This window comes from Aethina tumida, chromosome 2 (assembly GCF_024364675.1).
Source record: "Aethina tumida isolate Nest 87 chromosome 2, icAetTumi1.1, whole genome shotgun sequence".
NCBI classification, from domain to species: domain Eukaryota; kingdom Metazoa; phylum Arthropoda; class Insecta; order Coleoptera; family Nitidulidae; genus Aethina; species Aethina tumida.
This window is the reverse complement of record NC_065436.1, coordinates 3,389,675-3,405,651: the sequence shown is the minus strand read 5'-3', so window position 1 is coordinate 3,405,651 and position 15,977 is coordinate 3,389,675. Positions and strand designations below refer to the sequence as shown.

At 27.6% G+C, this 15,977-nt stretch overlaps 3 protein-coding genes across 3 annotated transcripts; all 3 read left to right on the top strand.

Annotated features, from left to right (window-relative positions):
- The first annotated feature begins 417 nt into the window (after window positions 1-417).
- Window positions 418-1,938, top strand: LOC109600590 (facilitated trehalose transporter Tret1-like). The gene is made up of 2 exons (XM_020016756.2): window positions 418-520; window positions 582-1,938. Exons 1-2 carry the CDS (start codon window positions 469-471, stop codon window positions 1,907-1,909), a joined length of 1,380 nt encoding a protein of 459 aa, XP_019872315.2. The 5' UTR covers window positions 418-468; the 3' UTR covers window positions 1,910-1,938.
- Window positions 1,939-3,997: 2,059 nt separating this feature from the next.
- Window positions 3,998-5,882, top strand: LOC126264531 (facilitated trehalose transporter Tret1-like). Its single transcript, XM_049962910.1, has 2 exons — window positions 3,998-4,193; window positions 4,252-5,882. Exons 1-2 carry the CDS (start codon window positions 4,142-4,144, stop codon window positions 5,571-5,573), a joined length of 1,374 nt encoding a protein of 457 aa, XP_049818867.1. The 5' UTR covers window positions 3,998-4,141; the 3' UTR covers window positions 5,574-5,882.
- A 4,067-nt stretch (window positions 5,883-9,949) lies between these two features.
- On the top strand, window positions 9,950-11,506 carry LOC126264547 (facilitated trehalose transporter Tret1-like). The gene is made up of 2 exons (XM_049962966.1): window positions 9,950-10,085; window positions 10,150-11,506. The coding sequence occupies exons 1-2, from the start codon at window positions 10,034-10,036 to the stop codon at window positions 11,487-11,489; spliced, it is 1,392 nt and encodes a 463-aa protein (XP_049818923.1). The 5' UTR covers window positions 9,950-10,033; the 3' UTR covers window positions 11,490-11,506.
- The last annotated feature ends 4,471 nt before the right edge of the window (window positions 11,507-15,977 follow it).

Here is a 15,977-nt window from a genome sequence, read left to right as displayed (position 1 = left end):
ATTGTTTAAATAATTATGGTTTTAAATTCTTCAGTATCATTTATCAGTCATATGTTTTGGCTTTAGGGATAAGATGTCATACTACTTATATAAGTGAAGGTATTACAAATCTTCCATGATGTGTCTTCTCCACCAATACCTCACAATTTACTTTTTACCATCTTTACTTAAAATATAAGCTTTTAGTTGTCATAGAAAAAGAATATAATTTTTAATTACTGGTTCCAATTTAATTTATATTACTTCACCATTTTAGGCAACATTTTCTCAAATATATTTAAATTCTATAGTTTAAATAATTTACCTTTGTATGTAATAAAACAATGCATGTTTTTGAAGTGATTTTGATGTTTATTGAGGCTTATGTGATAAAATGCAGTACACGTATTTTCTGAAAATCTATTAAAGTCCCCTGTAGTTTATTTTAAACACAATAAGCTGTAAAAGTGTCGGTTGTGTGCAAAAATTATGAAAATTATAAACAACAAATACTTATATCAATATCTGGCTGCATTCACAGGTATTTCATCCTCTGATTAAGTTTTTGTTTAAATTATACTGAGCTTTTTTTATTAAATTAGGATGTCTGAGTATTATGTCAACTGGTATGCACTATGGGTGGGCTTCACCATCTTTACCCTTTCTACAGTCACCCAATTCACCAGTGCCCATAACCAGTGATCAGGGCTCTTTGATCCTGTCCATGCACGAATATGGTAACATTTTGGGGTGTTGCCTAGGAATTGTAATCGTGGACAGGATTGGAAGGAAGTACTCCATCCTCCTCACCTCACCACTGTACTTCATCGGTTGGATCATGCTGGCCCAATTCGTCTCATTCCCTCTTTTATTGTCTGCCAAGTTCCTTGCTGGTTTAACTGGAGGAATCTTATACACAGTCGCCCCCATGTACCTAGGGGAGATTGCCCACCCTCAAATAAGAGGCGTCTTAAGTTCCCTCCTCCAAGTAATGTACATTTTCGGCCAGTTAACGTTCAACGCCTTCGGAAACCTTTTAGGAACGGACGTGGCCGCCTACATAGCAGCAGTTGTGCCAGTTTTGCAAGTTGCAACCTTCGTCTTCATGCCGGAGAGCCCCTACTATCTGATAATGAAAAACAGGCACACAGACGCACGGAATAACTTGCGTAAACTCAACAAGGGGGCCGAAATTGACGACACCTTTAAAACAATGGTTAGCTCAATCGAAGAAGAAAGCTCCTCCAAGGTGGGCTTGTTTGAAATCGTCACCGACTCAGCAAATAGGAAGGCAGTGTTCATCACCTTCGGCCTGAGGTTCTTCCAACAGGCCACAGGAATAACAGCCATGAATTTTTATGTGAAGATCATTTTTATTGACGTAAACGCCGGTTTGTCCCCGACTACAATCTCCAACATATTTTTTTTGTTGCAATTAGTTATGTGCTTCCTAACTATAACAATGATCGACAAAGCGGGACGTAAACCTTTGATGATATTTTCCTTCATTGGAACTGCAATTGCCAACTTAGTTTTGAGTATTTATTTCTACTGTAACAATTATATAGATTTTAGTGACACTTACTACAAGTTTATACCTGTGCTGGCTATTTTAGTATACGTGGTAATTTATAATATTGGTCTAGCTGCCACTCCAATGGTTTTATTGGGTGAATTCTTTAACACCAGGGTTAAAGCAGTGGCGATGGCTTTCGCAGACATATTTTTTTCCGTTCTAATTATATTTGTGTCTTGGTTCTTTCAATATACTAAAGACTATATTGGTATTTACATCCCTTTTGGAGCCTTTTCGATATTCGGTTTAATTGGTTTGTTATTTGTGTATTACTGTATTCCTGAAACTAAAGGACTGAGTCTAGAAGAAATTCAGTTGTATTTAAAAGGAATTAAGAAGAATGATGTTCATTAAAAATGTTAATTATATGTTGTTTTAGATTTTTATATCTTTTATTTAACCTACATTGTTCCATTAAAATGTTTGGTCAAAATCTGAGAGCAATTTGGACATGTCCAGTTATGACGAAAATCTAAATAATTTCTAAAGCATCTCCAGAAAAATATACAGCCCCTGAAATTTAAATTTCAAAAATTGTTTCTTCCTCATATTTCTTCAACATTTGGTCCAATCGAGTTTAAATTTAGTATGTACTATCCTAAAACACATATCCACAATTCAATGTAATAAAGTTTTTTCATATTTTTACAGTGGCGTAGAATTTAGAGGGTTTCCTTCTTTTTTTCGCCCTATTTTATATGCCCTGTGAGTATTTTTAAAATTTTTAAGATTTTCATATTCTTAACACAATTTGGAAGAAAAAAGGTACTCATGATTAATTTTGATTATCACAGCCATTTTGGAGATATTTCATTTTTAATGTTTACTTTAATTTTTTCAATCATTAAAACTGGAATAACTTAAAAACGGCTGTAATAATCAAAAATAATCAAGGGAACTTTTTTCTTTTAAATAATACAAATAATATGAAAAGCTTAATATTTTTAAAAAATAGTCAGTGGCGAAAAATATAAAGCTAGAAAAAAGGGGAACCCCCCAGAATTTACACCAATGTAACAATATGGAAAAAGTTTATTACACTGACTTACAGGCATGTATTTTAGGATAACAAATACCAAATTTAAACACGATTGGATAAAACGTTACGAAAATATGGGTAAAAAACAATTTTTGAAATTTAAATTTGAGGGTCACCTACTTTCTACGCCACTAAATATTTTTTAAAAATATTAACCTTTTCATAGTCTTTATACAATTTATAAAGAAAAGTTATTCTTAATTAATTTTGATTAATGCAGCCGTTTTGGAGATATTTCAGATTTAATTTCACTTTAATTTTTTTCAAACATTAAAATTGAAATATCTCAAAAATGATTGTAATAATGAAAAATAATCAAGAGTACTTTTTTCTCCTAAATTACGTATATAATATGAAAAGCTTGATAATTTTAAAAAATATTCAGTAACAAAGATAATAGGGCGAGAAAAAGAGGGGAACCCCCCAAAATCTACGCCAATGAAACAATATGGGAAAAGTTTATTACATTAAATTATAGGCATGTATTTTAGGATAACACATACCAAATTTCGACACGATTGGACAAAACGTTACGAAAATATGAGGAATAAACAATTTTTAAAATTTAAATTTGAGGGTCTACTACTGTCTACGCCACTGAATATTTTTTAAAACTACTAACCTTTTCATATTAATTACACAATTTAGAAAGAAAAGTTGCTCTTGATTAATTTTGATTAATGCAGCCGTTTTCGAGATATTTCAGTTTAAATGTTTAATTTTGTTCTAACATGCAGCATGTAAGTGTCACTAAGTTTATAGTAGACAAAGAAGTCTTGTGATCTTCTTATCAGTAATCCATTAACACTAAAGAATGATGTTCAAAGGATCTAACCTAAAACTAGATCAATAACATTTTGTCTCTGTCAATTAAATTTATTTACTTACAAATAAACGGATTTAATTGAGACGACAACAATGTTATTAAATCTATTTTAAAGTCTAATAAAATGTTTTAAAAATAGTTATTTTAATTAATTTATTATTTTACTAAATATTTAATTTAATGGATTTAGATTACATTGTTGTCTTAATCCTTTGCTTACAGATGATTTAATTGATAACCATAAACAAACAGTTAAATATTCAAAGAATAATGTTTAATTAGTTTGAAAGAAGCTAATAATTGAAAAAAAAAGTTGTCAATTAAATGCATTTTTAAGCAAATAACTAAGGTTTGTCAGTTTGATTGAATTAAAACCAATAAAATGTAATTAAAATTGTTATCAAAAAATCCATTTGTAAGCAAAGAATTAAATAAATTTTATTTGCTTTCATAAGGATAACAATTTTTAATTATATTTATTATACTTATAGATTTATATACTATTGTTTGTATAATTTAACATCAAGTATTGTTAGGTGTAAGACACAATGCATGAGCATTGGTAAAGCAACTAACTTGAAAGTCATATTAATGTTATGGTGGTTTATTTAGGCTTATAAGATTAAAATGGTGCATACATATTTCCTAAAAAATTGCTAAAATCGTCCATAACTGCGTTTGGTGTAACTATAGAGAGTTGTGAGTGAGTGCCAAGTTAATAATGAGGACTATAATCAACAATTATTTATACCAATACCTCGCAGCTTTCACAGGTAATTGATTATTCAATTCAATTTTCCTTTGGGGCTTCTAAGTTGGTGTTTTAATTAGGATGTTTGAGCATGATGTCAACTGGGATGCACTACGGATGGGCATCACCCGCCTTACCCGTCCTTCAAGCACCAGATTCACCAGTGCCCATCACCAGTGAGCAAGGTTCTGTCATAATCACCATGCAGGAGTACGGTAACATAGTGGGGTGTTTCGTGGGCGCCTTCACCGTCGACAGGATCGGCAGGAAGTACTCCATCCTCCTAACCTCACCCCTGTTCCTCATCAGCTGGCTCATGCTGGCCCAATTCGTCTCGATTAACTTCATGATGTCAGCCAGGTTCCTGGCCGGTTTGGCTGGAGGTGTTGTGTGCACCATCGCCCCCATGTACACCGGGGAGATCTCCCGACCCAGCATAAGGGGTCTGCTAAGTTCCCTGATTCAAGTGATGTACATATTTGGGCAGCTGACCTTCAACGTCTTCGGCAATTTGCTCAGCATTGACATTGCTGCGTATGTTTGCGGTGTGATTCCCGTTTTGCAAATTGTGACCTTCCTTTTCATGCCTGAGAGTCCCTACTATCTCCTGATGAAAAACAGGGACTCAGACGCAGAGAAGAGCTTGCGCAAGCTCAATAATGGCGTGGACATTGATGGTACTTTAAAGGAAATGGTCAACTCAATCAACGAACAAAGGGCCTCAAAGGTGGGCCTCTTTGAGTTGGTGACGGACTCAGCAAACAGGAAGGCGGCGTACATAACTTTCGGGATGAGGTTCTTCCAACAGGCCACCGGAATAACTGCCATGAATTATTACGTTAAAACAATTTTGATTGATGTTGACACCGGATTATCACCTTCCACAATCTCCATTGTTTATTTTATGTTGCAGTTGATTGTGTGCTCATTAAATTCGACTCTAATCGACAGAACTGGACGTAAGCCATTGATGATATTTTCATTAATTGGAACTGGAATTGCCAATGCAGTTTTATGCATTTATTTCTATTTTAATACTTACGTAGATTTTAGTGAAACTTACTACAAATTTATACCGGTATTTGGTATTTTAATGTACATAATAATTTATAATATTGGTTTAGCGTCCACTCCAGTAGTTTTATTGGGGGAATTCTTTAACACCAGAGTTAAGGCAGTAGCTTTGGCTGCAGCAGACATATTTTTCTCCATTCTTATTATAATTGTGTCTTTCTTTTTCCAATATACCAAAGATTATATAGGTTTATACGTTCCTTTTGGATCATTTGCAATTCTAGGAATAATTGGACTGTTGTTCGTATGTTACTATGTTCCAGAAACTAAAGGGATGAGCTTAGAGCAAATACAATTGTATCTAAAGGGAAGTAGTCAATCACCCTGATTTGATTTATTTATCTTAACATTATCTGACAAAAATTCTTTGAAAATGAGACTTACTACTAAATTCTTTTGTAAAGAATACTCCAATATTTTTGGGATTTACTGTTTATATATGAAATACTTTTAATTAAAAATTTTATACTCTTAGCAAAGTTTAATACACCAGATTTCTGGTTTGCATACTTTTAAGCAACTTAATTAAAGTACTTCTAAAATTAATCAATTTATTAATTAAAATTGGTAAATTATATAAATTTTATATTTTCATTCAAGAAAATAATTATGTAAAGTAAAATGTAAACTAATATATTAAGAAATTTTTATATTATAATTTTTTATTTATTGTGTATATAATTGAATAAATATATCAACTTATTTGTTATTATTCTTAAATGTTTATGTCCTCATCGTATCAATAAATTCATAACTAAATAGATATATGTTTATCAGAAATTATAACTATTGGATTTAACATTAATATAAACGACAAAATTTTTTCTAAAATCTTACATAAATAATAGAATTTAATCAATATAAATAAAAATACAGTGGTTATTTATTAATTATTAATTTATTTATTAATTACAATTGGTTATTTATTCAAATTTTATATTTTTATTTCAAGAAAATAATTATGTAAAGTAAATAGGATGTAAATTAATATATTAAAAAAATTTTATATTATAATTTTTTATTTATTGTGTTTAATATTGAATAAATATATCAATTTATTTGTTATTATACCTAAATGCTTGTTATCTATCGTATCAATAAATTTATTACTAAATAATTTTTATACGAAATAGGAAAAATAGATCAATAATAATAAAACATATAATGCATTCACAAAACTCTGTACATAGTTTGAATGAACTATAGATATATATTTATTAGAAATTATAACTATTGGATTTAACTAATATAAACGACAACAATTTTCATAAAATCTTATATAAATATTATTATTATATTTATATATTTTTTTATTTATTAATTATTAATTTATTTATTAATTAAAATTAGTAATTTATACAAATTTTATATTTTCATTTCAAGAAAATAATTATATAGAGTAAGTAAAATCTAAATAAATATATTAAGAAATTTGTATATTATAATTTTTATTTATTGTTTATATTATTGAATAAATATATTAATTTATTTGTTATTATACCTACATGTTTTTTATCCATTGTATTAATAAATTCATAACTAAATAATATTTAGACGAAATAGAAAATATGGAACAATAATGATAAAAACTATAGTATATTCACAAAACTCTGTAAATAGTTTGAAGGAACTATAGGTACATATTTATCAGAAATTATAACTATTGGATTTAACATTAATATAAACGGAACATTTTTTTCCAAAACGTTATACAAATAGTAGAATTTAATCAATATAAATAAAAATACAGTGGTTATTTATTAATTATTAATTTATTTATTAATTTAAATTGGTAAATTATACAAATTTTAATTTTTCATTTCAAGAAAATAATGGTGTAAAGTAAATAAAATATAAATTAACATATTAAGATTGTTTTTATATTATAATTTTTTATTTATTATGTAAATCATTGAATAAATGTATCAACTTATTTGTTATTATACACAAATGTTTGTTATTCATCGTAACAATAAATTCATAACTAAATATTTAGACGAAATAAGAATAATAGAATAATAATAATAAAAACTATAGTACATTTACAAAACTCTGTATATACTCGTAGTTTGAATGAAGTATAGATATATGTTTATCAGAAATTATAAGTACTGGATTTAACAGTTTTTCCTAAAATCTTATACAAATAGTTGAAATTAATTAATATAAATAAAAATATGGTGGTTTTTTTATGGCCCAGTTCATTTTAAATTCCAATGTAAATCCCTTGTAGTATTCCCCTCGTAATTCTATTGTATTTATTTACGTCAGACCCCAAGTGGAATCGAATTTTAAACAAATTTAAACAAATAAAAATCTGTCTGGATCCTTTTCGTTTTATCTTGTCTAATCCCTCAAAATAAATATTTTTTATCATTTAACACTAAATTACCTGATATGTCTTAAGTACAAAATAGACTAAATATATGATTTAATTTTATCAAAAACCAATAAGGAAAAGTTGTTTATAACTTTATTGATACACAAGTCAGGAAAAGTAATAAATAACAATTTTAATACTTTTTAGTGGTTCTTTTGACGTCAGACTTCGTAAGAATTCTGATTTTATATATGTAAACAAATAAAAACTCTATCAAATTCTTTCTTAATCCTAACCTAAATCCTCTAAGCCATTAAATACTTGACATAAACTTATTTATACAAATTTATTGAAAATTAAGGTTTACAATATGGTAAAAAAACTAATAATAAATAATTATTTAGTCGTCCATGTTTCTGTTGTCTACTGACGTCAAATTGACGTGAATTCAGATTTTGTTTTTTTAAATAAATACTTAAAACACTAAAACTTAAATCTTTTAGAATCCTTATCATTATATTTGGAATGGATTAATCATATCAATTTAACAATAACAACCTCCAGCAAAGATTCGTATTTAATTGACAAATATTGATATTTCTTAAATCCCACTGTAAATAAACTTTTGAAGTGGGTTATTTGAATTTCCTGGATTAAATAGAATTATAAATACTTTCAATATGTTTTATTTTGGCCAATAATCTTATCTCAATATTTGCGGCCCTAGACATAAAAATAAACAATGTTCCAAATCTTCTCAATTCAATTCAATACTCTTTTTTAATTTTAATTAATTTTGTGTCATTGATTTCCTAAGGAAATTGGTGAATAAGATTTATTACTGGTTGATAATATTTTGATTAAAATTAATAATTGATTAACGTAACTTTTAAAAAAAAGGAATTTATTGAGTATTAAAATTTTAATTTTATAGTTAATATGGTAAAATAAATTAAGAAAAATCAATCCTGAACATTCTAAACATAAAATCATTTGGTAAAGTAATAAAAATTCAAAATTTTATTGTATAATTTATTATTTAACAACAGAATCTACGTGAAATTGGACTGATAATAAACTAAAAACAAAAGTAATGATATAAATCTTTAAAAATCCTTTTAATTATAATTTACGTGGGTGGAATAAATGTCTCATCAAATAATAACAACCACCAGCAAAGATTTATGTGTTATTTAATCGACATGTATTAAAATTCCTTAAATCTGTAAGTAAATAATTCTACAACTACACAAAATCATCTGTAAAGGAAATAATAAATAATTTGTTATAACAAATCCTCTTTAATAACCCCCCTGTGTCTGTTGACGTCAAATACTAATGTCTTAAGTCTTTATGAATCCCTTTTGTTGTATCTCGCATGTGTAGATTAATTATATCAATTTGACAATAGTAACCACCAGCAAAGTTCTATTTTTAATTGTTAAACAATCAAAATTTCTAAAATCTTTAAACAAATAAATTGTATTATATAACATTTAAATTTTACCATACTAAATTTATAAAAAATAATGAATTTATATATTAAAAATTAAATTTTAAAAACCAGAATTGATTTAAAATTAGAGTTTTTGATATAGAAAATCTAAAAATATGTATTTGAAATTTATACTATATCATTGATTTGTCACAATGTATTACCAAATACATCTGTAATTATATATAGAAGAAAGGATAAATCCTAAAAATTTACGTCATTGCTAAAATTAGTTGGCAAGAAATGATGATTTATTAATTAAAATTAATAAATAATAAAATGTATTTTTTTACAGGATTCTATAGTTATTCCTAAAATCAGTCTAAAATTACAGAGGGTCCCAAACATTGTTATTATTTAAAAATACTTTCTATTTTAATTTATCTATAATAAATAAATTTATATCTTTATTACTTACTAATATTTAATTATTTTTATTAAGTAAATAAATTTTATTTCATCATAAGTACATAAATCAGTTGGACAGAAAATAATAAATAATAATTTATAAAAGAAATAAATGTGTATAAAAATATTTGAATATTTGTAATTGGTATTACTAAAAGACATTCGAAATGAGGAGACATAATCAACTAATAATTTAAATTTCCAACAAACAATCGTCAATCATATTTAATCTTTTACTTACGAACACTCTCCATTTGTAAATATTTATTATTTGTTGGCTTAATTTTACAAAGGATTCAGTATTCGGTGTAGTGATTAAGTAATTCCAAAGTTCTGTGTAAGCATGCGCAGAAAAAATGCACGAGAAATCTAAGCACTTAAGTGTGATCATAACGTCACATGTTATTATTTCGGCTTATAAGATATCAAATGTGTAATATAAATTCACTCGGGGGGGTAAAATCATATCATACCTCCTATGGCCTAACACGGTAACAGTGTCCATAACTGCGATATTAAAACTGACTTCTGAGGTTTAATATTCAAAGTTACCAGACAAGTGATAATGAAAAGTGTGACCAATAATTACTTGTATCAATATCTGGCTGCTTTAACAGGTAATTAATGTTAATTTTCTTGGTAATTAACTCTTTAATTTAACATGTTTTGTTTTATTTAAAGGATGTCTGAGTGTAATGTCGACCGGAATGCATTATGGTTGGGCCTCACCATCCTTACCCGTTCTGCAGTCACCTGATTCCCCAGTGCCCATAACCAGCGAACAAGGATCCCTTATAATCTCCATGCAAGAGTACGGCAACATCGTGGGCTGTTTCGTTGGAGCCTTCATCGTCGACAGGATCGGCAGGAAGAACACCATCCTCCTCACATCACCTCTGTACTTCATCGGATGGATCATGCTGGCGCAGTTCGTCTCCGTCTACCTCATAATGGCCGCCAAGTTTGTGGCCGGCTTCACCGGAGGAATGTTGTACACCGTCGCCCCGATTTATCTGGGGGAGATTTCCCACCCTCAGATACGGGGGCTTCTGAGCTCTCTACTCCAAATGATGTACATCTTTGGGCAACTCATCTTCAACATATTCGGAAGCCTCATCGGCATAGACATTGCTGCGTACATAGCTGCGGCCGTGCCAGTCTTGCAACTGGCTACGTTCGTATTTATGCCGGAAAGTCCCTATTACCACATAATGAAAAACAGGCTGGAAGACGCCGAGAACAGCTTGCGCAAGCTCAACAATGGCGTCGAAGTCGAAAGCACCTTGAAGGGGATTGTCAGCTCCCTCAAAGAGGAGAAGGCTTCCAAAGCTAGCGTGTTCGAGATAGTAACGGACCCAGCAAATCGAAGGGCGGTGTACATTACGTTCGGCCTAAGGTTCTTCCAACAAGCCACGGGAATAACGGCGATGAATTTTTACGTGAAAACCATTTTCATCGACGTCGACACCGGACTGTCTCCAACTACAATCTCCATCATATATTTCATGTTGCAGCTGATTATGTGTTCACTGAACACAACACTCATCGACAAAACTGGGCGAAAGCCATTGTTGATATTTTCCTTCATTGGAACTGGAATTGCTAATGCAGTTTTATGCATTTATTTCTACTGTGATAATTTTATAGATTTTAGTGAGACTTACTACAAGTATATACCTGTGATAGCTATTTTAGTTTACGTAATTATTTTTAATACTGGCTTGGCTGCTACACCCATGGTTCTGTTTGGGGAATTTTTCAACACCAGAGTCAAAGCAGTAGCAATGGCACTCGCTGACATCTTTTTCTCTATTCTTATTATTAGTGTGTCTTTGTTTTTCCAATACACCAAAGACTACGTTGGAATTTACATTCCCTTTGGTGCATTTTCCATACTTGGATTAATTGGTTTATTGTTTGTATATTACTGTATTCCAGAAACTAAGGGAATGAGTTTGCAAGAAATACAGTTATACTTAAGAGGAATAAAGAAAAATGTTGATAACGACGTTAAAGTTTAATAAACAATTTATTTCTATGTGCTTTTTTATTTTAAGACAAAAAATATATTACATCATTTATTTCTACGACTTACCTAAATATCCATACTAGAAAATTCTAGTAGTAATGACACTCGATGACATATTTTACTCTATTCTTTTTATTTTGGTGATTTTAGAAAATTTCTAATAAATATTTAATAAATTAAGTAAAATATTTGACAAACGTTGGGCGCCAAATTAAATTAATTGGCGCCCAACGTCATATTTTTCTAATAATAAGTGTATATTATATTGGTATTAACGATTTTTTAAGAAACAAATATGAAAGGCCATATATTGAATTTATAAGAAACAATTTAATTTTAAAATATTTGTGTTAGATTTAATAAACTTTTAATAAATTAAGTAAAAAATTTGAAAAACGTTGGGCGCCAAATTAAATTAATTGGCGCCCAACGTCATATTTTTCTAATAATAAGTGTATATTGTATTGGTATTAACGATTTTTTAAGAAACAAATATGAAAGGCCATATATTGAATTTATAAGAAATAATTTAATTTTAAAATATTTGTGTTAGATTTAATAAACTTTTAATAAATTAAGTAAAAAGTTTGAAAAACGTTGGGCGCCAAATTAATTTAATTGGCGCCCAACGTTATATTTTTCTAATAATAAATGTATATTATATTGTAGTTAACGACCAACAAAATAATACTTGTTATATATTTAAATTATAGTAATTAGTATTATTTAAAATATTTTTTATAAATTGGCAAATTTTTGAAAACAAATGGAATGATGACACACTATATTATATTAAATTTAATAATATAAGTAATATTATTTTATCCATTATATTGCAACATCTATTATTATTAATAAAATATGTCTAAATAGATGAACTAAATTGTTAAATGTCATTGTCCCTCTAATTTACTTCTACTGTAACTTGTCGACTGATCCCGAATAGGTAAATACTAATATTTTTTTCTTACTAATATTTATTGTGTAAACAATCATCCCATGTAGATGTACTTAATAAAATATAAAAATAAAGGATGCTCCAAATTTTTAAGGGAATTAGGAATTTAAATAATTTTAATATTTAAATAACAAATACTTAATATTTATTGTCGTTTTTTATATTACATTTGCATTAACACTTCCATTCATAAATAAAATATTATATTATATACATAAATGCTAGTGAATTATTATTCATTATTGTTTAGATTTAGAAAAGACTTTAGGAAAAAAAAAGAATAACCTAAAAAACTCATTAGAAAATTAAATATTAGTCAAGCTGATGCTAATTATATGGATAACAAATTAGGTTATTAAATAATATATTTTTCTATTATGAAAAAACATTATCTACAAATAATATAATTATATACTAATACTTAATTATATGAATTGTGTTTTAGTATAACACTACAGTTTTTATAACATCATTGTTGCTCAAAATTGGAGAATAAACTGTAATGACACAATGAAACTAAACATAAAATTTGGAGACTATATTTATACAATGAAGTTTATACTTTTAAGAATTTCAAAACTGTTACAACAATTAAAAAATCCCCAAAACAAAACTGGTAAGTATTAAAAAAAATAATTAATATTTTTTATCATTTGAATTTACTTGCAGAAATCCTGCTAGTTTATATGAAAGGCTGTTTAAATATATATAAATGCCCAACTTGGAAAATTCTAACTATGGCTTTATTAATTGATTCACTTCTAAATATTATTAATAACGTATTTATCCCTTCTACTCTTCTGATATTCTATGTAAGTACCTCCCATATAATTAACTTCAAGAAGGATATTTGGCAAATATAATTATAGTTATTTAAATTTCTGTTTTTAGACGATAGCCTCACATGTACATTTCTCTGGTAGGTCATATGAAGAAGTGTTTCTACCACTAATGTGGGAAATTGAAAGTTTATCAAAAGGGGCAAGTCTATCAAGAAATATGTTTGGCAAACGATTGATGATGTTATTAGGAATTTGTGTCGCTGGATTGGCCCTGGTGATTTTTCACAATCCTTTTTTTAATGATGTGTATTATTTGCAAACGTTAAATTCAGATATTACGTTTAAAATTTGGGTTTATGTGATTTATTCGTTTTATGTATTTTCTTTTGGGATCATACCTATATTATTTTATACACTAGGATTTTCGTATTTAATTAGTCATATTGATAATTTGATCTTAGTTAACGTGGAAAGTCTAAAGGAGATTGTGGATGATGACTCAGTGGATGATCAAAAATATCAAACACAAATTAATAACCAATTAAAATTTGTTTTTAAAGTTTATTTAAAAATAATAAGGTAAGAAAAATCGAATATTACATTAAACCATTACATTATATATTTAATTTATTCTTTGGTTTAAGGGTTTTGAAAGAAGCAACCATTATTAGTCAGTACTTTATTTTTATATCATGTGTACTTGCTGTGGCAATATATTTTACTACAATTGTTCGAATGCTCAAGGTACGGTACTAAACAATTTACTTACTTACTTTTTAAACTACTTTTATTTATTATCAATGACGTTTGGTATTGGTGATATATTCTGTTAAAATTTTAGCTTCAATCATTATCAGTTATTTTGAGACACTTACCATTTCTAGCTCTTACTAATCTTCTGGTACTAGCTTATATAACGCAAGGTCAACAGGTCACCGACAAAGTAAATCAGAAATGAAAATATAAATATCAAAAGATTAAATCAAAATTTTTAGTCAGATGAATTCTACACTTCTTTAACGGGATGTCCTTGGATATACTGGAATTTGCCTGTTAAGAAAGATTTTCTTTTTATACTATCTTGTACTCAACATAGTATAAAAATAAATTTTTTGAACATTGTATCAGTTGACTACAGTCTTATTCTTGAGGTGAGTAAATTAATTGCTTTATTATAATAAAAATCAATTTTGTTTTTTAGATGTGTAAAAGGTTATATTCATGTTTTTCGTTTTACCTCAACATAAAATAATAACTGTATACTAAAATATTATCATTTAAGTAGTACTGATTATTAAAGTTTCCCTAATTATCTCTTCTCTTATTATATTCCTGTGTCATTTCCCAGATTGAGTACGACAGTAGGTCCTTAAAGTACTTCAACAAAGAATATCACATATTTCATATTGAAATTAAAGTCACGAAGGAAAATAGTTTCTGTTTATATAATATCTTATATTATAATATAAATAAATTTTTTAAGCCTGTTGACTAAAGTCTTATATTTGAGATGAGGAAATTAATTGCTTTATTATATAATAAATAGTTATTATTAAAGGAGACTAGGTATTTTTATTACTCTTATATTAAAATTTCCAATAATAAATAACATATTATTATAAATAAATATTAATGAATGACAAGAAATAAGGGAAATAAATAATAATATAAAAAAACTCAGCGAAAAAAATAAGTATTAATGAAATTAATGGTAATTATATAAATTACAAATTATTCTATTGTGACAAAACATAATATGTTTTAGTTTAATACTACACTTTCGACAACAACATTGTTTATTTAATATTGGGGAAAAAATTATAATACAATAAAACTAAACATACAATTTTAGAATTATTATTTTGTTAAAAAAAACTCCAATAGTAGTACATGTAAGTGTTTTTTATCCTTTAATATATATCTATGTTAACATTGTTATGAACAATTTGGTAACAACAATTTACAATATGAAATCTACACTTATAAGAAATTTAAAGCTGTTACAACTACCAAAAAATTTTCAACACAAAACAGGTAAGTATTTATAACAATAATAATTATTATTATTTTAAATCTTTTGAATTTACTTACAGAATCCCTGTTAATTAATATGAAACGCTGTTTAAATATATATAAATATCCATTTTGGAAAATTCTAACTATGGTCTTATTAATTGATTCTCTTCTAAATATTATTAATAATTTATTTATCCCTTCTGCTCTTTTTATATTTTATGTAAGTACCCGAAAATAATTTAATTTATATAATAAAATTAAACAAACATATTTGGTAAAAATATAAATTAAACTGCCACTACATCATCACATAGCTAAGATAAATAAAAAATAAAATGATTTTGGTTAATATAAGTTTAACTTTAAAGAAACATTAATGGATGTGTAATTCTTTTAATTTCAAAAGTCTACAAAAGAAAATCCAACAGTTATAAAATTATTTAAATTTCTGTTTTTAGACTATAGCGTCATATATGCATTTCTCTGATAACACATATGAAAATTTGTTTTTACCATTAATGTGGGAAATTGAAAGTTTATCTAAAGGAGCACATTTATCAAGAAGTATGTTTAGGAAACGATTGATGATATTATTGGGAATTTGTGTCGCTGGAATGGTCCTGTTCATCACTCAGAATCCTTTTTTTAGTGATGTGTTTTATTTGCAAACGTTAAAATCAGATATTACATTTAAAATTTGGGTTTATATAATGTACGCATTTTA

What these genes read in the sequence shown, in the direction of transcription:
- LOC126264531 (XM_049962910.1), top strand. Translation starts at nt 4,142, where the DNA reads ATGAGGACTATAATCAACAATTATTTATACCAATACCTCGCAGCTTTC. An exon ending in ATACCTCGCAGCTTTCACAG is followed by an intron (nt 4,194 to 4,251) that starts GTAATTGATTAT and finishes TGTTTTAATTAG; the next exon opens with GATGTTTGAGCATGATGTCA.
- LOC126264547 (XM_049962966.1), top strand. Translation starts at nt 10,034, where the DNA reads ATGAAAAGTGTGACCAATAATTACTTGTATCAATATCTGGCTGCTTTA. An exon ending in ATATCTGGCTGCTTTAACAG is followed by an intron (nt 10,086 to 10,149) that starts GTAATTAATGTT and finishes TTTTATTTAAAG; the next exon opens with GATGTCTGAGTGTAATGTCG.
- LOC109600590 (XM_020016756.2), top strand. Translation starts at nt 469, where the DNA reads ATGAAAATTATAAACAACAAATACTTATATCAATATCTGGCTGCATTC. An exon ending in ATATCTGGCTGCATTCACAG is followed by an intron (nt 521 to 581) that starts GTATTTCATCCT and finishes TTATTAAATTAG; the next exon opens with GATGTCTGAGTATTATGTCA.